General features: G+C 31.7%; 1 protein-coding gene across 5 annotated transcripts in view; it reads left to right on the forward strand.

Moving 5' to 3' along the window:
- Positions 1-442: 442 nt before the first annotated feature.
- LOC145312129 (uncharacterized) overlaps positions 443-22,859 on the forward strand; it is a 97,921-nt gene continuing 75,504 nt past the window's right edge. For 2 of the 5 annotated variants that reach the window (XM_080151270.1, XM_080151274.1), the window contains exons 1-14: positions 443-554; positions 2,509-2,585; positions 3,104-3,273; positions 3,626-3,764; positions 6,542-6,685; positions 8,816-8,868; positions 8,973-9,030; positions 14,397-14,479; positions 15,180-15,260; positions 15,435-15,486; positions 17,322-17,375; positions 19,285-19,328; positions 20,092-20,143; positions 20,944-20,981. In XM_080151270.1, the coding sequence (XP_080007396.1) occupies positions 467-554; positions 2,509-2,585; positions 3,104-3,273; positions 3,626-3,764; positions 6,542-6,685; positions 8,816-8,868; positions 8,973-9,030; positions 14,397-14,479; positions 15,180-15,260; positions 15,435-15,486; positions 17,322-17,375; positions 19,285-19,328; positions 20,092-20,143; positions 20,944-20,981 (1,133 nt within the window). In that variant the 5' untranslated portion in view covers positions 443-466. Of the gene's footprint in view, positions 555-2,508; positions 2,586-3,103; positions 3,274-3,625; positions 3,765-6,541; positions 6,686-8,515; positions 8,569-8,815; positions 8,869-8,919; positions 9,031-14,396; positions 14,480-15,179; positions 15,261-15,353; positions 15,406-15,434; positions 15,487-17,321; positions 17,376-19,284; positions 19,329-20,091; positions 20,144-20,943; positions 20,982-22,859 lie in introns of all 5 variants that reach the window. The other 3 variants (XM_080151272.1, XM_080151273.1, XM_080151271.1) reach the window with 3 other exon arrangements.

The raw sequence follows: 22,859 nt of genomic DNA on the forward strand, positions 1-22,859 counted from the left end.
AATTATTAAATATTGAATGTTTGGTTAATTTAGGGCCGATTTTGTACATTTGTTTCTTTTTCGATTTTTATCAATATTTTTTAGATAGGGTTATTTATGAAATGTACAAAAAAGAGATTTTTAAATACAAATACTCCTTATCGCTATAGGGAGAAATGCGTTTTTCTCTGCTTCTATTGCAGATAGATAAGTTGATAACTGAAGTTTTTGTTAAAGAGTTTCTTTTTCAAAGAGCATCCAGTATGTAATTTACTTGGTTTGTCGGTCTGTCAGTCATTTAGAAATTAGAAAAACTTATTATTATTTTATAGAAAGGTTTCGTGATTTCTTTGATTTATTGCTAATTTATCTGAAGATATCTTGATTAGCTTTGTCCTTCCATGCATTTTTTTCGCCTTGTTACTTATGGATGTTGTTATTTGTTTTGAGGTTATTTATTTTTGTATTTTTTCAAATAAAATGTTAGATGGCTGCTGGAGGTACTGTGGCCACCTCTGGCAAGGGGAAGGAGGAGGATGGAGGTAGCTGCTCCAAGCCTGGAGCCTGCAAGTCAGGTAATAGGATAGGATAGCAACTATGGCCACCTCTGGCAAGGGGAAGGAGGAGGATGCAGGCAGCTGCTCCAAGTCTGAAGCCCGCAAGTCAGGTAAAAGGATAGGATAGGAACTGTGGCCACCTCTGGCAAGGGGAAGGAGGAGGATGGAGGCAGCTGCTCCAAGTCTGGAGCTTGCAAGTCAGGTAATAGGATAGGATGGAAACTATGGACACCTTTACTCCTTCCAAAGATTAAAATTATTGGTTGAAAAGTTTAAACTAAACAATCTAAATTTGATAAAAGTAACGAAATTTTAAAACCCAACAAGTATTTTAAAAACTATTAAATATTAAACCAATAAAAAATATCAGGTAGTACGACTGGTTGTCTGCCTGGATGTCAATCCTGTTGTGCATCGAATTCTAAGGATATATCTCCATTGTTGCCAGCTAAACCTGCACCTGCAGTTCATAAAGGAAACATGTCCTTATATGTTTTTTTAAAGCCATCAAATATCAAAGAAGTTGTATCAACTTCTTTTTTTATAGCTAGCCGGTCCTTTTAGTAAGTAGTAGATGTAAAATTTTTCATAGAATTCAAATATGCAATCGGTTTTTTTGTAGACCTCTTATTTTTTAAGTAATTTAAGTTTAATTTAAAAAAAAAATTAAGTCGATTTTAAGGTACTAAAATGCAACAAAAAAAAGAAAGAAAATGGCCATTATGAACAAAAATAGTAAGATCTTTAATTTGACACCTTACTTTTTCAATTCTGTCAGGTAATTATTGAAAAAATCGATTTTTTTAAACCCAAGAGAATAAAAACTTTGAACTCAATTTTATCATTTCACAAGTAAAAAAATATGGGTTCATATATACCTTTAGAATCAGAAAAATATTACGAATCCATTGTAAGCAAAATTGAAAAAAAAAGTTTACAATATAGTATATAAACTACAATAAAAGGAATTATATGAAAATATCATATTATATTGTACAGGCAACGTCTTAACTCTTTAATTGAGTATAAAAATGAGAAGGGGGTGTAGAGGGGGTAAAGAGGGGGTATAAAAGGGAAGACGATAGTGTTGCCAGAACAAAAAATACAATTGGCCATTTTTTAATTTTTTAATTTTTTTACTTTTTTTCAATTTTGCTTACAATGGATTCGTAATATTTTTCTGATTCTAAAGGTATATATGAACCCATGTTTTTTATGTCTGTTTGAGAAAATATTTAGGTCTAAAGTTTTTATTAAACCGAGGTTAAAAAAATAGATTTTTTCAATAATTACTCAACAGAATTTTAAAAGTAAGGTGTTAAATTAAAGATCTTACTATTTTTGTTCTTACTGGCCATTTTCTTCTTTTATTTTGTTGCGTTTTAGTACCTTAAAACCGACTTAATTATTTTTTAAAAAAACTTAAATTACTTAAAAAATAAGAGGTCTACAAAAAAACCGATTGCATATCTGAATTCTATGAAAAATTTTACATCTACTACTTACTAAAAGAACCGGCTAGCTATAAAAAAAAGTTGATACACCTTCTTTAAAAAAAAATATTGATTAAAACAATTTGATCAAGTTATGTAATAGTATTTATCGCATCGTATTATAAACATTCTTTCCAGTTTTGTTTGCCTAAAGGGGCTAACAATACAGGTATAAAATATATGTTTTTTTATTAAACATGAAAATTATATAATACGATACGATACTTGTTTTTTTTTCCAGTATGGTTCTGTTGCTTCTAATCAAGCTAATATTAATTGTTTTCAATTTCAGCCATACTGGAAAAATGTATTAACCTTTGATATTTTAGTTTTTTAAGAGGAAAGCATTTTAGTTTTCCAACGACGGTTTAATGCATTTTTCAAAATATGTTACAAAAAGCATAAATAAAACATAACAAGACATGGAATTTATGCGTCGGCAGGTCCTTATAAATCTGACGTGGTTAAACCCTCTCCAGGTGTCAACCCTTCCTCCAGAGCTGGATTCCTGTGCAGTTTTCTGGTGGATGCTAGGGGCGGAGCCATGACTGGACACAGGAAAGAAATAGATTATTATTTGGGCTTTGACTCGTGATCGTCGGGGAGGTGAAAGGTTCGAATCTCGGCTTAACAACGTGTCATAACTAAAGACGTTAAAAAAGGTGCCCATTGCTGCTATGCCAGTTGCATGACATTGATAGTTAGAGTAGGGGGAACGACTTAGCCCAAAACAGGTGCAACATGTCTGCAAAATTTGTCCAAATTCAAACAGATCTTATGGAAAAAATTTTGTAGAGCAATTCAAAAGAGAATGACAGACACCCAGTAGACCTAGAATTTTCATAGTTAATTTTGTACAAGTAAAAGGACAAAAATTCACCAAAACACTGCTTATAACAGTTAAATTTATATTTTAGTTATAGAACATTTTAGCAAATAAACCTTTCTAAATATATTATTTAAAAAACAAATATAATGCTTTTTGTTAAAGATTATAGAGTTCCTATTTATAATTTTTACCATGAGTTATCATTCAAAGTTAGACATCTAATGTAATAAACTTTTTTCTTGCAAAGACACTGGGGTATGCGACTGGTAATCCCTCCCAACGCAGTATCCCAACCTACCAGAATCAACTGTAAATACCAGCCACTGTCCGCCCTGCCCTTCCAGCCTCCATTTATGGAGCGGGAGGCTCTAGCCTCCAGGGTCATTGAAATTTCTCCAGCGCTCCAATCTTTTAGGTAATTTCATTTTACATTTTTCGTGTTTTATTTGTATGATGAGGTTTTTTAATTATTTACCTAAAAGATAATGATTCGAAAATACGTAAGTAGATAATGAATGCCTTTATCTTTATTTATATTTATACTTCATTTCTTTTTTCAATTTTTGAAACCGATTAATATCAGATGGATTATAACCGGTTCTCAGCCATACTAAAAAAATATGTACAGCATTACAAACAATTTTCCACGAATAATTATCATAAAAATAATATCAGTTTTGTTAGCTTGGGTCTAACAACCTGTTTTTAATCTTATAATTTTTCATTTTAACATCCGCGGAAAGCTGTCAATAAAAACAATGCTTCAGATCACCTGTATTGCTCGAGATTCCCCAATTCGCCTCCAATGCTGGGGGCGAGCGAGAGATCGTGGTGCTGCGCTCCAACGATGGAGAAACCTGGAATCAACACATCTCTGATGCCATTGGAGATGGAGAAATCTATCAGGTACGGTGGGGTTTAAAACCAGGTAGGGAGAGGACATTGGATTGTAAATTATGGGGGCTCCTAAAGTTTTATTAACATGTTTTAATTTTCTTTGCTTAGAAACAATGATTCTAATATACAAGAGGAAGTAATAAATTTGCTTATTATAATTGGGGGTAAACATCAATTTATCGTCCATTGTCTTATCCCTTCAGATCCTTTATTAGCATTGAAATATATATTTTAAACAACTTACGGGCATATTGTATTATTTCAGTATTTAAAATATTAATCTAATTGGCTAAAAAGACAATCTATAATAATAAAATGTATAATACTAAAAATTATGAAGGATAAGACAATGGACGATAATTTGATGTACATCTCAATAGTGAAAAACAATATTACACTCTTTATAGATTAAAATCATTTGTTAAAAAGTTCTAACACTGCTAATTTGAACAAACCAATCAAGATTTACGAAATATACGTTATCCAAAGAATGAGAGATCATGTTTATAAATCTTAGAGTATCAGGATATTCTACAGTCCAATGTCCACTCCCTCCCTTATTAAAAGCGAAACTTTTCTATAATTAGGGTCGGTCCGTCCGTCCGTCACAGAGAGTTAGCTCTTTTCGTTAATTTAAACAGGTTATAATTGTCCTATCGATTCCAAACTTTTCATGATGATTCCTGTAGTAGTTAGGTACAATTTAGAAAGCGTAGCAACTTTATAATCAATACCAGAATGTCCGTACGTCCATTTGAAACTTTTTTTACCAACTAAATTTTATATGGTAAAATTATCCGATTCTTCTGATTTTTAAAAAACTGATTCCTATTACAACAAGGTACAATGATATAAGCAAAGTATCTCTATAAACAAGTCCCAAAAATGTAGGTATGTCCTTAAACAGTATCATCTATTTATGCTGTTTTGCAACAAATTTACTTACAATATTGTTTGCACTGATGCATTAATATTCTGCTAATTCAGTTCTGACAATCTACAAGTGTTAATGTTCGTTTGTCCTTCCATTTCAGAGCTTTGCTTTTATGGATGTTGTGATCCTTGTTTTTCTTATACCTTTAAAGCATATTTGATCTTAAACTCTATTTTGACTTGAAAAGTAAAATATAATGTAATCTTACAAAACAAAAATCCAATGTATTTCCCTTGAGGCAGTAAATATAAAATAAATTTCATATCAGAGATTTTTGGGGATAATACAATGAATGATAAATTAGTTAGCATCCCCAATGATGATAAAAACAATAACCCCTTCTTTTATTTGGACACTGCTCTTTTGAACCAACCAAACAAATTTTACTTAAAGTTCCCAAAGTTTTTTAGCTTACGAGTAAGGTAATGTGTAAATAAAACTTTGGATACCAACGTAATTTACAATACAATGTCTCCTCCCCCCCTCTTATAACACATGATACATACATTGAAATTGAAATTATTGAAAATTGATATTGAAATATATGTTTGCTTGGGCGTATAAAAAATGGTGTGAATTGACTTACTCATATTATGGTAGTTTTTCATGTTTGCAAAATGCGGTTAGGGAGGGGAATGTAAATATAATGTGTAATCTTTCATGCGTACGGTTGGCTTAAATAATTAAATTTGCTTAATTTGTAAAAACTAGCAGCTTTCAACTTAACCACTTTAAATTCTAATTTAAAGTAATTTAAAAAAAATGGATATCAAAATTGGGGTTGTACATTATTTATTTTTAAAGTTTTATTTTTAAGTATAGATTGTGTCATGGATCCTAAGAAATAAGATATCAAATTGATTAACACCTTAAACTATGATAAGCAAAATTGCCCTGTATGAAAAGACTATACGTATGAGTTAGTTTAGACAATAATAGTTTGTACCACCCAATCGAGATTTTATTGAAGTCCCCAAAGTATATCAGATTTTAAATATTTTCCAGTATTTACATCGACACCGATTAATATCAGTTAAATTGAAACCGGTTCTCAGCCATGCAGGAAATTCATGTACAACACCGTATTACAGAAAATTTTCCACGAATATCAAAATAAAAATATTATTACCTGTCTTTCGGTCCCTCGGGGCTAACAATACTGGTTTTAATCTTATAAATTTTTATTTCTCTATCCGCAGAAAGCTGTCTATAATATGCAATAAATGTACGGAATTGATTGCCAAATCTGAAGTAAAAACTGGACTCAAACTTACTCAAATATTTCTACGCAATTTCAATATCTAGGCAAAATATTTTAATCAAAATTATCAAATTCAAAAAATTTTTCAGAATTTTAAAATAAGTTTGTTGTATTTTTTGCTTTTTAAACTTGTACTATTCGTAAGAGTTATAGGTGTAAAATAAATCATAGAGACGGGACAATGGGCTGTAAACTACAATAGTCTCAAAAGTTTTCTTAACCGTTTTCTTATTCGTTGGCTAAACAACTTTTGAGACTTTAGTGAATTTTGGTTGGTTGTTTTAGTTTTTAAACGTTTCAATTACTAATTTTAATCAACTGGGGTAATTTTGTGAATCATCATTGAGGATGTACATAAATTATTTAGCCTTTATATTATCCTTTTAGATCCCTGAAAACAAATACATTTATCTATCTATCTATCTATCTATCTATCTATCTATCTATCTATCTATCTATCTATCTATCTATCTATCTATCTATCTATCTATCTATCTATCTATCTATCTATCTATCTATCTATCTATCTATCTATCTATCTATCTATCTATCTATCTATCTATCTATCTATCTATCTATCTATCTATCTAGGATGTAGTATCCTCTGTGGTGCTGGAGGACACCCAGCTGGAGCGTATCTACGAGGCCCTGGAGGTGAAGAGGGGAAGGGTGGTGAGAGTCCTGACCTCCATCTTTCCCAAATACTTTGCCATCGTCACCAGAATTAGAGAAGAGGTAGGGCAATAACATCAAAATGGATATCAATATTGTCTTGTGTGACGTCATAAAAATATGTATACATCTATCTCTTGTTTAGGAATTTCCGTTCCCAATTCTTATCTCATACCTTCTTTTTCGAAGTAACAAATGATACTTACCAGCACTTCATCATCTATTACATAAGCAACATAAAAAAAGGAAGGCCAAACGAACAAAGTGTGATAAAATTAAAATGTTTGTCTGGGTGTCAAACTTTTTCCTGCTAAATAATTAATGTTGTTAACCCCGGGGAGGGAGGGAGGAGACATTGGACTTAATTACTATTGTAACCAATTTTTATTACTTAAAGTGGCAAAACCTTTTCAACCAATAATTTTGATCTACATCAGGGGTAATTTTGTTTATCATCATTTTAAATTTATGTAAATGTATCGTTCATTATCTTGTCCCTTAAGATTCGTGTATAAGACCACAAGGTGGCTTGGTAAAGTTGGGTTTCTTGGCTTTACAATTTTTACAAGTACTAGTTACATAATTCTATTGTATTAAGTTATAATGTTTTTGTGTATTTTTCCTTTATGATGTCGCAAATTACTGAACAGATTGAGTTCTCAACTTTAGGGAAGCTTCACATAGATCATGTGATGGTTTTTGGCTATTATAAAGCTATTATTCTGCTCTTAGCTACCTACTTCTTTGAATATAGAGCCCCTAGAGGCTAGGGGCGAATTCGTTTGTATTAAAGAAGTTAGGATTTGTTTGTTTGTCCATTAAACAGCGTTGTATACTGATCGAGTTCTTAGGGAAGCTTTACAAAGGTACCGGGTTAATTTTTAAGCAGTTTGTTGGTTTTATGCTATTTTTACCCAGGTATAAGGTATAACCAACAAGCGAAAAAAATCTAAAATAATATTTGGAGAGGTCGTAGATTTTACGATGTTTTGCCCCCCCAACGACATCTGAAAAACACGTATAGGTTTCGTGATTTATTTCCGAATTAATTTTGTTATTGGTAAAAGCTGATTTTTACCTCCTTTAGAATAGATTCAACCACCAATGTCTAAATATATTCATCTGTATTTAAAATTATCAAAGTACAAAGCATTTTTACACGTATGCTTAAACTTATTAATACTTTCAAGTTTTAGTAAATTTTTAAAGAAGTACAACCAAATACATTATTATGTACAACAAATCCTTCATAGTATTCTGAATAAATTTCAACTATTTTGTTCGCCCTACAACTTATGTAACGTGTTATGTAGTCTGTTATTTTGATAAAATTATATTTCACATTTAGGAATATTTTAAGAATATGTATGTATTTGTATGCAGGAAAAATCATTTTATTTTTATATAATTTTGACATATTTTGATTTGTTATTAGAAGAAAAATATAGAACTGTGTGATAAATTATTTTTAAGAAAAGTACACATATTCAAACTTTTTCCCAGGTAAAAACTCTGGAGCCAGAAGGAGAGAAGCTAATGTTGCCAGAGGATCCCAGGAGCAGAGCAATATTCCCCCTGAATAATTAAATATTTGTTCCCAGGTAAAAACTCTGGAGCCAGAAGGAGGTAAGCTAGTGTTGCCAGAAGATCCTAGATGCAGAGCAACATTCCCTAAGAATAACTAAATATTTGTTCCCAGGTAAAAACTGATAGGAGGGAAGCTAGTGTTGCCAGAGGATCCCAGGAGCAGAGCAATATTACCCTTGAATAATTAAATACTTGTTCCCAGGTAAAAATTCTGGAGCCAGAAGAAGGAAAGCTAGTGTTGCCAGAAGATCCCAGGTGCAGGTGCAGAGCAACATTCCCCAGGAATAATTAAATATTTGTTTCCAGGTAAAAACTCTGGAGCCAGAAGGAGGGAAGCTGGTGTTGCCAGATGATCCTAGGTGCAGAGTAACTTTCCCCAAGAATAACTAAATATTTGTTCTCAGGTAAAAACTCTGGAGCCAGAAGGAGGTAAGCTAGTGTTGTCAGAGGATCCAAGGAGCATAGTATAATTCCACAGAAATAATTAAATACTTGTTCCCAGGTAAAAATTCTGGAGCCAGAAGAAGGAAAGCTAGTGTTGCCAGAAGATCCCAGGTGCAGGTGCAGAGCAACATTCCCCAGGAATAATTAGATATTTGTTTCCAGGTAAAAACTCTGGAGCCAGAAGGAGGGAAGCTGGTGTTGCCAGAAGATCCCAGGTGCAGATGCAGACCAACATTCCCCAAGAATAACTAAATATTTGTTTCCAGGTAAAAACTCTGGAGCCAGAAGGAGGGAAGCTGGTGTTGCCAGAAGATCCTAGATGCAGAGCAACATTCCCCAGGAATGCAGTTCATAAGAAAATTAAGGTTGGACTTCAGGTATGTGCAGCAAATTGTTAAAGGCAAAGCTTTTCTGTTTTTACAGTCAGTCCGTACCTCCATATGTATCTTGATTAGTGCATGCAGTAAAAATTGGAAACTAGAGCTTAAATCTCACATTTTGCTACTTTGGCAGACATATAATTACTGCATAGAATCTTGAAAATTATTTTTAAATGCTTTTGACCAAATAAATATGACTTGAAGCAGGACACTTTTTAGGATACTATTTTTAGTAGTTCATAGAGAAAAAAATGCATTGAATATATATATATGTAAAATATAATAAAGTAACAAGATGTCTGTCTGATTGTACCGAAGGATCTCGCTAACCCCTGAACTGATATAGTCCTCCTTTACAAGGTAGCATCTAAGGACCTTGTAAGGTTATTTTTTTTCGGGGAGGGAAATGAAAGAAGAAAGAAAAGAGAAAACGCCCATAGAACCCGCTCCCCCCCCCAAAAAGAAAAAAATACTATATTAATAACAGGATCTCTATGTGTCTATCTGAATCCCTCCCCCCACAAAAAATGCTTTTTAAATAAGAATTAAAATAGGGGCGTAGCCGTTAGAATAATGTAAAATAGTAAGGTTTTTTTCCGCAGCTTAAGATTTGGAGAACTACATAATTACGGGATCAGGGATAAGACAATGGCCGATAAATTGATGTACTTCCCCTATGATGATACGCAAATTGACCCCTTCTGAAGGTAAAATCAAAATTTAATAAGTCTTGAAAGTTTTGAAAGGCGAAAAAAAAGAAAACATCTATATAAAACTTTGGGGACTATTGTAATAAAGAGCCCATTGTCCCCTCCCTTAGTATAAATTTGTGTGAAGTTCTTGTGTAAAATAAAGTAATAAATAGTTTTCTGTTTTAAAAAATAATGTCCTTTTCTAGTAAAGTTATAGTACTGTGTAATTATGTAATATTTTAATTAAATGTTGCACAGACACAAACAACTTGTAGCATATGGCACACACCATGTAGACCAACAATGTACACAAAATATGACAGATTCCCTGTAGACCAAGAATGTACGCAGGTTTTAAAAGTAATACGGAAAATTACCACTAAATAATACTTCACCTAATGTTGTATTCATAATTGAATTTAGGAATCTCTTTGTACATTTTAGTTAATACAAAATAATGTCTGTACAAAAATTGAATCTGCATTAGCCTATCATCAACTTTTAAATGCCTGAGACAGAAATAACTTTTAGAGTGCCAAGAGGGTAAAAAGTTGTAAATTGACTAAATATTTGAACTTAGTAAGTTGGTAGACAGTGAAAATGATTATAATATGCTTTTGTAATTATACTTCTTTCCTAGAGGTATATTTAGAAAAACAGGAGGGGGAAGAGAGATTTAGATTTTAGTTTTAATATGAAAAAGAAATAAAAATAGAGTAATGAGGTTTTACCTAGGGATGACCTTTCTTGGGAGGGTAAAGATACCCTTTACCTATAAGAAGCTTTACTGCAAAGGAGAAACATATCAGTTTAGCTTTAGCTAGATTCTTCAGAACATACACATTGTTAGACAGACATCCTGTTACTTTATAAAAGGATGTATACTTTCTTATAGTTTTTTTCTAAATATCAAAAGCTTTGCTATTTCTAGTAAAAGACACGTCGTTATCAGTGTAGTGCTAGCTAGATCCTTCAGAACACACACACTTTAGACAGACATCCGGTTACTTTTGTATTAGGATGAATACATTATCTCCAGGTCTTTAAAATATATCAAAAAGCTTCGCTATTACTTGTATTAAAAGGCACGTCGTTCTTGTTTTTAAATGAGTTGCAAGGAGAACCATATTAGTTTAGCACTAGCTAGATCCTTAAGAACACAAACACACTATTAGACAGACATCCTGTTAACTTTATATAAGGATGAATACTTTATTTATAGGTTTTAAAATACATCAAAAAGCTTCGCTTTTAATAGTAATAAAAGGCACGTCGTTCTTGTTTTTAATTGAGTTGCAAGAGAAAATATGCGGTGCAAGTTTATTATTTATGAGATGTATGCCCAAGTATTTTCTCTCTTTAAATATACATATATCTATCTATAAGAGGGGAAAATATTATTTTAAAATACAAGGATATCAAATCCATGCATAGCGAAGTTTATTAATGTAAATCTAACTCATGGTTACGCCCCTAAAAGCCTTTAGGGTCACATAAGTTGGGAGGGGTAAAAATCGCCACCCCCCCCCCTTCATTTTCATTTCGAGTTGGAAAAAGAAAAAGTAAAACAAAATATGATGGGGGTGTGTCATCTTCTTGGAAGGGTGTTGAAACCCTCCCCCCGAAATAATTAAAAACCTTCCCTGGACGTATAAGATGCTTCACTATGAAGGACAACCATATGGGTTCAACGGTTAGCGAGATCCTTCGCCACAGACAAAAAAAGCTTACTTTATATTATGGTATAGTATACCTAGATGAGTCAATGGACGAACAAAGTAAGTCAAAATATCAGACTTCTATCTTTTATAGCAACTGATTTAAATGTGATATATCTCCTAACTGATCAAAGCTAAAATTGTTTATGTAGTAACAAATCCTCTAAAATTCTGATTTCACTATTCGTTTTTGCCATGTAAATTACTTTCCCTGCCGGTTTCTTTTTAAAAGTTCAGGGAGGTGGGGGACATTGGACTGTAAAATACACCGGTATCTAAATTTTGTCACAAATGTTTACTTTTATGATACTCTTATTGCATTTTGCTTGTTGCCAAACTAATAGTGTAAAAACTTTTCAACCAATTAATATAATATACGAAAGGAGTAATTTTGTCGATTATCACTGAATATGTATACAAATTTATCATCCTTTGTCTTATCCCTAAAAATACGTGATATTTCGGAGGTACAATGTTTGATTGTAAATTTCTCGTGAAGGTCAGCACAGCGAATATAGAAAATATCAACAACAACAAGAATGATTATATCAATAAAAAGCGCAGATAATCTGAAAAATTAAAAATAGAGAACAGTAGATATTACTTAAAGAAATCTAAGATGTACTAAATCATAATAAAGATAGAATTTGAAAATCTGTTTAATAGACAGGTAGTTGCAATCTATTTTTTTTGTAGCGAAGCTAATCTATAATTGACTTTGTCTGAATTTTTTTTTTAGTTTTTACACATTTTCTTCCTTTTCTTAGTTTTTACAACTGAGCATCTGCTTTATAACTCACTTTGTTCATTAAAATTTTTTTTTGCGCTTTTGTCTTATTTCATGTGTAATTATGTAAAAATAATAGCAAAAAGCTTTCTAAAATAGTCAACTCTACCTGTTCAGCGAGATTTTAATGAACAGATAAAAGACATTACTTTTTTAACTAACTAGTGGCTTCGCCCCTAGCCTATAGGGGCTTTGCCCCAAGAGGTTTGATCAACCTAATTTTTCGTATTTTAGATTTAAAAAGAAAAAGTAAAAAAAAAATTTTTTTTTTTTTTTGGGGGGGGTATTTTTCATTTTTTGGGGGGGTTGGGGGTGTCCCACCCCCCAAGAAAATAGCTTAAAACCATCACAGGACCAGTAGGTATATTCCCTGAAGAGTAGAGCCCAATCGGTTCAGTGGTTACTGAGATCTTAAGCTTCAGACGGACAGACGGACAGACAGACGGACAGACGGACAGACAGACGGACAGACATCGTTCTACTTTGTATTATAGATAGTAAAGAAATCTATAAAATATATGACTGTGGATTTTGATTTTTCTCAACGTGGCATTTGGTACTAAAAATATCTTTTTATATCAATAAGGTTTAGAAAAAGTAAAAAATACAACATTTTTCTAATATGATATCTAGCCTGGCAATTAGAGAAAATATCTGCGGTATGTATTTACATTTTACATGCATCAAGGATATTAAGAGATAAGACTATGATAAATTTAAATATATCCACAATGATGATAATAGTAATTTATCGCAACGTATTATAGCCAGCTTTCTGCGGGTATTCAAATAAAAAATTTAAGTTTTGTGTGCCCTGTGGTACTGAAGATTTGTTAAATCAAAATTTATTAAAATCTCCATCATTTGTAAGATTACGAGTATGAGAACGGGGTTTACAAATATTGTTCGGTCCAATGTCCCCTCCCTCCTTGATATATATACATACTTCCTTACATTAGTACATATACGTGCATTTAAGGGGTGTAGTTACTTTAGACCTTTTAATTTTTATTGATAAAAACATGAATTGGGGGGTTAAATTCAGCGTACGATTTTTAGTATAGAGGTGGATTCTTTAAAACATTAGGGTCGCTACTCGCTAATGAGGCAATTATTTGAGAAAAATCCTTCAAAATCACATAAAAAATCTACAAAATTAAACAAAATCTTATGTGAATTTTTTATGTGGTTTTGAAGGATTTTTCACAAAAAAATTGCCTCATTAAAAAAAAAGAATCTACTTCAGGTTATATTTACTAGTATGTAAAAAACAATAAGATTCTTGATTATTGTTTCTTATTATTATTTCTTGGGTATTACATCAGATTTTCATGAACGTTAATAAAGTGAGACTTGTAGCTGGCTAAAATAACTATCCACCCCTTTACTACATCTCCACTCTCCTACTGGATGAACGCACTGGCTAACAAAAGATGTTGATGTTAGCAACTTAAATTAATGACAATATTCTATATCCATTATTCAACATAATGAAATTTACTAAAAAATAAATCGAATTGTACCATGATAAATTTTTTTTGTTGATATTTTGTTCACTTAAAAAAAAAGATATACGAACAAATGTATTTAAAATTTGTAAGTATGTTGCAGGTGCAATCAATATCTTCTCTTGCTGCAATAGAGATGATGATCAAGAGACACACTCTATTAATCAGCCAATGGAAAAGTTATAGAAAAATGTTGTTGTTTGAAAGGTGTACAGATTTTGAAACGAAAGGCCATAAGTTTTAAATTTCGTTCGCATAATGAGTCAGTTTTAAATTGACGTATTTCTTTCCTTGGGCAAATTATATTGTGAAAAAAATTCTTTCCTAGGATAATGTCAGGCATATAAAAAAAAACATATAAAATAAGTTTTCTATGAGTTTGACTAATTATGGGGCCAGTTCGACCACCAGAAATATTATGTCTATTTCTGCTAGCTATGGATGTTTATCTGTCTATCTAATATATACCTACCCATTTTTACTTTTCTAGGAAGTAATATATAAATATAATCATCTTAATTTTTTTCTATTTATTTTTTTAAACCAAAGAACAAGAAAAAGTTAAAAAAAACTTTTGGGCGCAACATAATTTACATTTTAATTTCTCACATTTGAAGATTTATTCAAAATAGTTGTTTATTTTTTTGTTTTGTTACAGGTCCAATCCATCCCCTCTGAGCTCGTTCAAGCTGCTTTTGGGAGATCCGTAGATGTCAGCAAAATGGTTGCTGTGGAACCAAGGTTTATCTTTAATACTTATCACCCGGCAAATGTTAATATAAAGGAAATTATCCAGCGAATGTTTAGAAAAAAGATTTTAGATCATCTTGTATATGTTTGAAAAAAGGATTTGCTATCTAAGTCTACTCTGTAAATTTTCTTGAAAAAGTATTTTTAGATGGCACTGTAATTTTTTAGATTACCATGTAGATGTTTTTAGAAATAGGGTTTTGTGGAACAACCTCTAAATAACTAGGAAAAGGAATTTTCTAAGATCACCATTATGAATATAAGAAAAGGAAGTTTTCATATCCACCTGTTTATGAAGAGAAAGCTACTTTAATAACCCTGTTCTGGATAGAAAGTCTTTCTTTAATTACCCTATAAATTGTTTAAAAAGGAAGTTTTCATAGATAACCCATTTAATGTTAAAAGAAAAGGAAGTTTTAAAACTTCAGTGTAAAATATTTTTGGTTATCTTGTAAAAGTCTAGATAAAGAAAGGTGTTTTAGATCACCCTGTTTATGTTAGAGTTGGAAGTTCTTTACAGATCACCCTGTAAGTTTTAGGAAAAGAAAGTTTTTAAAATTACAATCAAATTTTTTTAGAAATGAGGTTTTTCTTATATAACTCTTTAAATGTTTAAAGTATGAACTTTTTCTTAGATCACCCTGTTAATTTTTAAGGAAAGTTTTTTAATAATCACTCTGTAAATGTTCAGGAAGAGAAAGTTTCATCAGCCAATTTTTGTTTCCATCCCAGTGCCATGCAATCCGAGCAAACTTAATCAAAATAATTTGAGGTAAGATTTATATTTTTAAGGGACAAAAAATTAATGATGCACTTATAAACTCTTTGCTAGGATATGATAGGAATTAATCATAATTATCTATAGGTTGATATGTTCTATGACTGGTAGCTCAGATCTAGCTACTTGGGAGGATATGACATAGGAATTAATTATAATTATCTATAGGTTGATATGTTCTATGACTGGTAGCTCAGATCCAGCCACTTGGGAGGATATGACAGGAATTAATGTACACATTTTTAATATTACTAAATTAAAGGCAATGAAGCCCTTGACTAGTAGTAAACTTCTCTAATACCTGTTATATGATCCATTCGTTCACAAGTTAGTTTTTCGGGTACACACAACATACTACTTTAAAGAAAAAGAATTCTAAAAATAGATTTTTAATCTTATACAAAAATATCCTTTCTTTTAAATTTAATTTAATTTATTTTTAAGTGGACAGCCGGATTTAAAATGGTTTCTTAGTTGCGATTTTCTATGGCTTTGCCGCTCTTTTTAAATATAAAATTTTTATATAATTCTTTTGTTTCTGATTATTTCAAGATTATCTGGGTATTGTCCCTTTCGTGGCAACACCTCTTAAGGGGCTTTTCGTTGTATTTTCACAGTAGCTTTTCTCCTATTTCTTGGGAGCTCTAACCCTGCGGGGCCAATTACCTAACACTGCGACTTAACCTAACCTATCAAAAGCTACTGTGAAAATACGATGAAACTTTCCCCAAGAGGCGTTGCCACGAAGGGGACTATACACGATTTTCTTTTTTGTTATTATAATTAAACGTCTGATACATAACTACATAACGTCCATTTGTCCAATCCATAATTTGGATGTTTTCAACCTTGTTATTCATATAAATTAAAAGATTTTTCATTATAACAAATTTTCTATGGTTGCTGTTTTATTCTAATGAATTCAATCAGCTCCGGGTTCTTTAGGGATAAGACAATTGACGATAATTTTATTTACACCTATAAAATGGCCCTTTCTGTAGATTAAAATTATTGGTGGAAATGTTATGATACTGATTTATTTGTACCAACCAATCTTGAATGAATCGAAATCTTAAATAATTTGAAGCCAATGTATGATATATAATTTTCACCGTAGTTGCCAGTAAAATTTATATTCCATTGATCCCTCCCTCCTCCCTGATTCCACTCATAATACCATCTTACCTAATTTCAAATTTAAAAAGGAAGCCAAAACCAAATGATTTTTAAATTAACCAGAGCTGGATCTTTAAATAATTTCAATGGTGCGCCAAGTCGGGGTGCGCCGAATTTCAGCCAATCACAGCGCGGCATTTTGTAAAATGCTGTGCTCTCATTGGTGGAAAGTTGGCTCACCCTGATTTGGCACACCATTGAAATGATTTAAAGATCCAGCTTAGGATGACAACAGCCATCAGTAATGAAACGCAAAAAAATTATGGATGGACAGACATACGGACAAAGTGAGCTAAAGAGCAGTTGTTCAGTGGTCATAATTTTTTAGAAAATCTGAAATCCCAAAACCTTTTTCTATATTTATTAAATTACTTAACAACGAACCAAGTAAACTATATACTGAATGTTTTTTTTTTTAGAGAATCTTCACGCAAAAAAATATCGTTTATAGAATGAATAGAAGCTAAGCCGTTAAGCTACAGACTGAAGAAAAAAAGGATCTTTCAGATTATGGAGCAGATTCGCTACTAAAAATCGCTGAATCAATCAATTAATTGATTTTTCACAAAAAAAAAAAGAACGTAGATTAACAGAGTGAATATAATAGAATTGACGTAAAACGTTAATTAATAATATTTTTGAAATAAAATTAAATTAAATATTCACGCTTAATTAACCCAGCAAATGATAACAAGTTTAATCAAACCTTTTATTAACCTTTAAAAAATAAAGTAAACTGGCTAGGCAGCCTTGCTTCAGCCAAGAAAGACTAAGCCTCAAATTTGATAACCGTTTGTATGCGCTTTGATTTTTTTTCATGTTAGCTTAAGACGTAAAGTTGATTTTATATAATTGTCTATGAAAATGTGGAATTAAATTACAGGATCTACTCCATTGGAAATCAATAATGATGTGGTTCACTTCTCTACAAAGGTAAATTAATCTTTATATATTGTAGTAGGGCAGGGATCTTTGGGGATAAGTCGATGGAAAATAATTTGATGTACCAACCAACAATCTTATTTAGATTTTTATTGAAAAGTTGGGCAATGTTAGTTTGTACAATCAAATTAAAATGCAATGTTTTTACAACAATAATAAGTAAAAAAAAAAATACTTTTGGATTCAGTATGATATATGTCCCTTTCCTCCCGGAGATTAAGGTGAGCAAGTGCATCATTCATTATGTTTTCAGGGAGTGAGGGGACATTTAACCCTAAATCATTTGTTGGGTTAAAAACTCACATTCAAAGACATGATTATCGTATTAGAAATCAATATCACAAAATCTAATGTATAATATAAAAGGATATTATATAAAACATTGTTGTCAAAAAGTCAACATGCTTTAAATGAACAAAAAGAAAATCTGGTCAGGGAGGGAGGGGACATTAGGTTGTTTATTACACTGGCCCCGAAAGTTTTATAATAACGTTTTCTTATTCGCTTGGTTCACAACTTGTGGACTTTTCAAGAATTGTTATTGTTTGGTTCATTATGTTGAGTGTCCAAACGTTTCAACGTCTAATTATAATCCATAGGGGGTGAAATTTTGTGTATCATTATGAAATAAAGTTTAAGTTGATTAGACAGTTATAACATGCAAAAATAAATGATAAAAATAATACGTGGCTAATGGATCAATGGACGGAACGAGACTAATTTTGAAATCTTTACTTGAAAATTACTATTAAATTAACTCAAAATTTAAAATGTTTTTTTGTTTATTTAAAAAGAGTGAAATACAAAGATATTTCAACTAGTGCAAATTAATTACAACAACAGACAAGTTATTTTTTTTAAAATAGAAGATTTTCGACAATTATGGTTTGTTCGTCTGTCAGTATCGGAGAGCGATTGTCGTTTTTGATAATGTAAGCATGTCCGCATGTCTGTATCTTTAGGCATTTGATAATTAAATAGTTTTAAAATATTTCTACATATAAATTAAATTGAATTAGTTGTTACTTTATAAATGTCACTTATTGTTTGTCTGTATGTTTGTTGAAATTCGCTTTTATGGATGTCATCATTCTTGATTATGTACATATAATATACATTACGTCATGTGAAAGGCATGGGAAACTGTTACAATATAATCTAAATTCATTCAGTAACAATTCTAAAACTGTAATCCCCATATTTATTTCCTATAATTGAGGAGTTTATTTTATGGATATCTGAGCTGGATCTTTAAATCATTTTAGTGGTGAGTCAGATCGGAGTGAGCTAACTTTCCACCAATGAGAGCACAGCATATTATGAAATGTTGCGCTGTGATTGGCTGAAATTCGGCTCACCCCGATCTGGCTCACCACTAAAATGATTTAATGATCCAGCTCTGATTTCTATTAAACCTGTGATAAAACATCGTATTTTTTTATTATTGACAATTCCTTGCAGAAATTACAAAAAACTGTTTGCTGCTTAGAAATTTTGAATCTACTGCAGTTCACGGTAAAATTTTGCTGGTAAGCAATATTTCCAAAATTCTATAAATTTTAAAGGCTGCTAGCTGCTAAACGGCTGAACGTACAGATCATGCCCGCACACTGTTTAAAGCGGCATAAGAAGGCCTACAAATAATCTGGAATAGCCATAAATCAATAATGCATAATTATCTCGCAGTTCAGAGGAATGCGCGAAAAAGACCTATTTTATGCGTTTTTTCTTCAGTGAAGCTTTCCCTGTGCATAATTGGATCTTTGCTCTTCCAGATTATTTGTAGGCCTTCTTATGCCGCTTAAAATGGTGTGCGGGTATGATCTGTACGTTCAGCCGTTTGGCAGCTAGCAGCTTTAAAATTTCATAGATTTTTGTATATATTTATGTTTCTATTTAGGTCTCTGCAATATTTTGGCTGATTGTTATCCATGATCAACAAAGGTATATTATAATATTTTTAGTAGCGAAGCTTCACTATTCAAAATGTCCGTACATCCGTCTTTTAGCTATGTTTAGGGGGAAATGTGATTTTCTAAGCTGCTGTTTAAAAAATAAGGCTGACATTTTTTTTATCAGATTCCCGTTGGCAATAAGCAATCAATGTTTCTCTCCTTCTCTCTCTGTCTCTCTTTCTGTCTCTCTTTCTCTGTCTCTCTGTCTCTGTCTCTGTCTGTCTCTCTCTCTCTGTCTCTGTCTGTCTCTGTCTGTCTCTCTGTCTCTCTGTTTCTCTCTGTCTCTCTATGTCTCTATGTCTCTCTGTTTCTCTGTCTCTCTCTGTCTCTCTGTCTCTCTCTGTCTCACTCTGTCTCACTCTGTCTCTCTCTGTCTCTCTCTGTCTCTCTGTCTCTCTCTGTATGTCTCTCTCTCTCTCGCTTTGTCTATCTCTGTCTATCTCTGTCTCGCTCTCTCTTCTTTCTCATTCTCTCTGTTTTTATAAACTTTTTTCTCTCTCACTGAAATTTTAAAATTATTTAACATTATTCATGAATTAAGTTTTTAAAAAAAATTTTGAATCATGGAAAGAAAACGAAGTAGTGGATCACGTCGTATTTTCACAGTAGCTTTTCTCCTATTTCTAGCAATTCAAGACTAATTTCCTAACACTCTCAACATTTACCTTATCTAAAATACCCTATCAAAAGCTACTATGCAAATACGACGAAACATGCTACTTCGTTTTCTTTCCATTTTGTTTTTATTACAGAGATACAAATTCTGCTCTAACCCTGGTCACAAGATTGTATGAGGAGAGCAGATTAGGAATTTAAATCATTCTTTTAAATACACAAAATAATAGATTTTTTCCTGTAGATGGACAATTAGACAAAAAGAAGGAGTATAACCAGATTTTCACAATAAGCAAGCAAAGCTGATGCTATAAGTATTGGTGCAATAAATGGGGACGAATTTCAAATTGATTTGACGGGGCTGATTTTTTACGTCACAAGTGAAGGGAAAGAAAAGGGAAGGGGGAAAGAAACCCCCTAGAAAAGAGATGGAATTTTCCCTTCACTTGTGACGTAAAAAAGCAGCCCCGTCAAATCAATTTGAAATTCGTCCCCATTTTTTGCACCAATACTTACAGCATCAGCAAAGCTTTATCCTAAGAAATGTAGTTGTCTAAAACTAACTTGTTCTAACCAAAAAATTTGTCGGGTTGTTCTAAACTTTGTTCCTTTTGGTCCTATATAGGGATTGATTATCTAGAATTTTATGTTTATTTCCCAATTAATTACATATTTAATTTATCGTACTTTGAAAAAGATTTTAAAAAGACGATTTAAATCAATTTAAAACTATGTGCAGAATTTAAAACATTTTTGGAGATAAGTGTCTTTATAATGCATTAAAACAACAAAAAAACACGTTACAAATTGATTAAAATCCCTTGGCTATAGACATTTTGAATTAATGGTTGTTTAATTGATATAAAAGCATATTTCTAAAATTTTTATTTTTATCATAGAAAAGTTTCGCTGTAAAAAATACGTGCATACATAATCATTTCTTTTTAAAAATCTATCAATTTAAAAGAATGATTTAAAAAATCCAATGCTTAGTTCCCTATGTGGCAAGAATTTCTATTTTTTACAGGTAAAGTTTAATGTTTTTTTTATCATAAGTATTAAGTATTATTTATGATGTCTGCTATGAAAAATCTCACAGACCGCTGAACTGAGAGTTCCCCTATACAATAAAGCTTCTTTTTAGTTTAGAAAAACGTGTCATACAAAGAAAATGAAGTTGCGGGTATCGTCGTGTTTTCTTGTATTTTTAGCCCATGCGGGGGGCTCTAACCCTGCAGGGCCTATTTCCTAACCTTGTGGGATAATCGTTAACATTTACCTAACCCAACCTAACCTGAAATAACCTATAAAAAGCTACTGTAAAAATACAAAGAAACCCGTTACTTCGTTTTCTTTCCTTGATACAAAAAAAAACTATTTTGGTCCTCCATCCTCCAAAAGGAAATTTCCCCATGTAAAATATACATTCCCTCCAAAAATTTCTATTTGAAACATTGAAAGTGGAGGGATGCCATCAACCCCTTCCAACCTTTATTCCATTACCTTGTGTCAGAACTGAATAATTCAGAATATAAATGTATAAAAGTCGCAACAAAATTGTAAGTAAATTTGTTGAAAAACTGCTTCTTTATAGGATGTTGTTTAAGGACATACTTACAATTTTAGGACTTAATCATAGAGATATTTCGCTTAGAACATTATATTTTGTTGTCCAAGGAATCAGTATTCCAAAAATCATATTAAAATTTAAATCTAAGAGACAATTTTAACATGCCTAAATTAACGAAAAAAAGAAAACCGTTCCGGACGGACGGACTGCCCCTAATTATAGAAAAGCTTCGCTTTTGATAATTTTTAAACACTTATTGGTGAGAGAGGAAGGATAGAGTTGATAGCTTTAAACCTTCGATTTATCGATTATTGATTGATTGATTTACGGACAGACGTTATTTTAAGTAATTTTTAAAATTCATAAAACTGATCCTTATATTTCTCAAAATAAATATTGAAAGTCAATAAAAAAGAAATAAAGCCAATAGTTGAAGCAATTGTAAAAGACATTAAGAAAGTGAACTTTTGGCTTACAGATGCCAATACACTTCTGACATATATATGGAACTTTAGAAAAAGTTGAAAATAAAATACATTACATCAATAGTTTCTCTCAAATTGCTCAAATTAGTACACCCCCCCCCTCCCCCTCCCACTCAAATATTTTAGAATAAATATAGAATGAGGAGTGGATAGTTGATCGTTTGTTTCTTACTTTAGGTCGGGTTAGGTTAGGTTATAGACATGCAGGGTTATGGGGTTAACGCATAAGGGGATGAAAATAAGGGAATAGGGTTTCATTGCTATAGTCAGATTTAGGAAAAGAACAACATCTATATCATTTTTTTAAAAACCCTATTTTTAGTGTAACAATAACAATTAATTAAGAACAAATGTAAAAAAAACAATAACTAAATTAAAACTTTTTATTTGTACTTTAATGAATATTTTTTGTTTAAATCAAATTAATATTTTAATCTTAAGCATTTATTATCCATAGAAACAATTATGTAGATTTCAAAAATATTGTTCATAAGTTTAATTTATTATTTAGAATCAACCATGTTGCTAAAGTCAAACAAACAATAATTACGTAATAAATTTTATTTTTAATGTATGTATGATGTATATCCCCAATGACGTTACACAAAACTACCCCTTCTGTAGATTAAAATTAGTGATTGAAACGGTTGAACACTTAACTTAATGAGCCAACTAATCAAAATTCACTAAAGTCCCACTCCCCAAAGCCAACTAATAAGAACACGTTAATATAAAACAATAGGGACTAGTGTAATAAACAGCCCATTATCCCCCCCCCTCTCTCTCTCTGATATTAAACTCAGAAAATTAAAATTGCACAGTAACAACACACTTAATATTCAAAAGTACG

This window comes from Acartia tonsa, chromosome 2, assembly GCF_053477335.1.
Source record: "Acartia tonsa isolate MP-2025a chromosome 2, ASM5347733v1, whole genome shotgun sequence".
NCBI lineage: Eukaryota > Metazoa > Arthropoda > Copepoda > Calanoida > Acartiidae > Acartia > Acartia tonsa.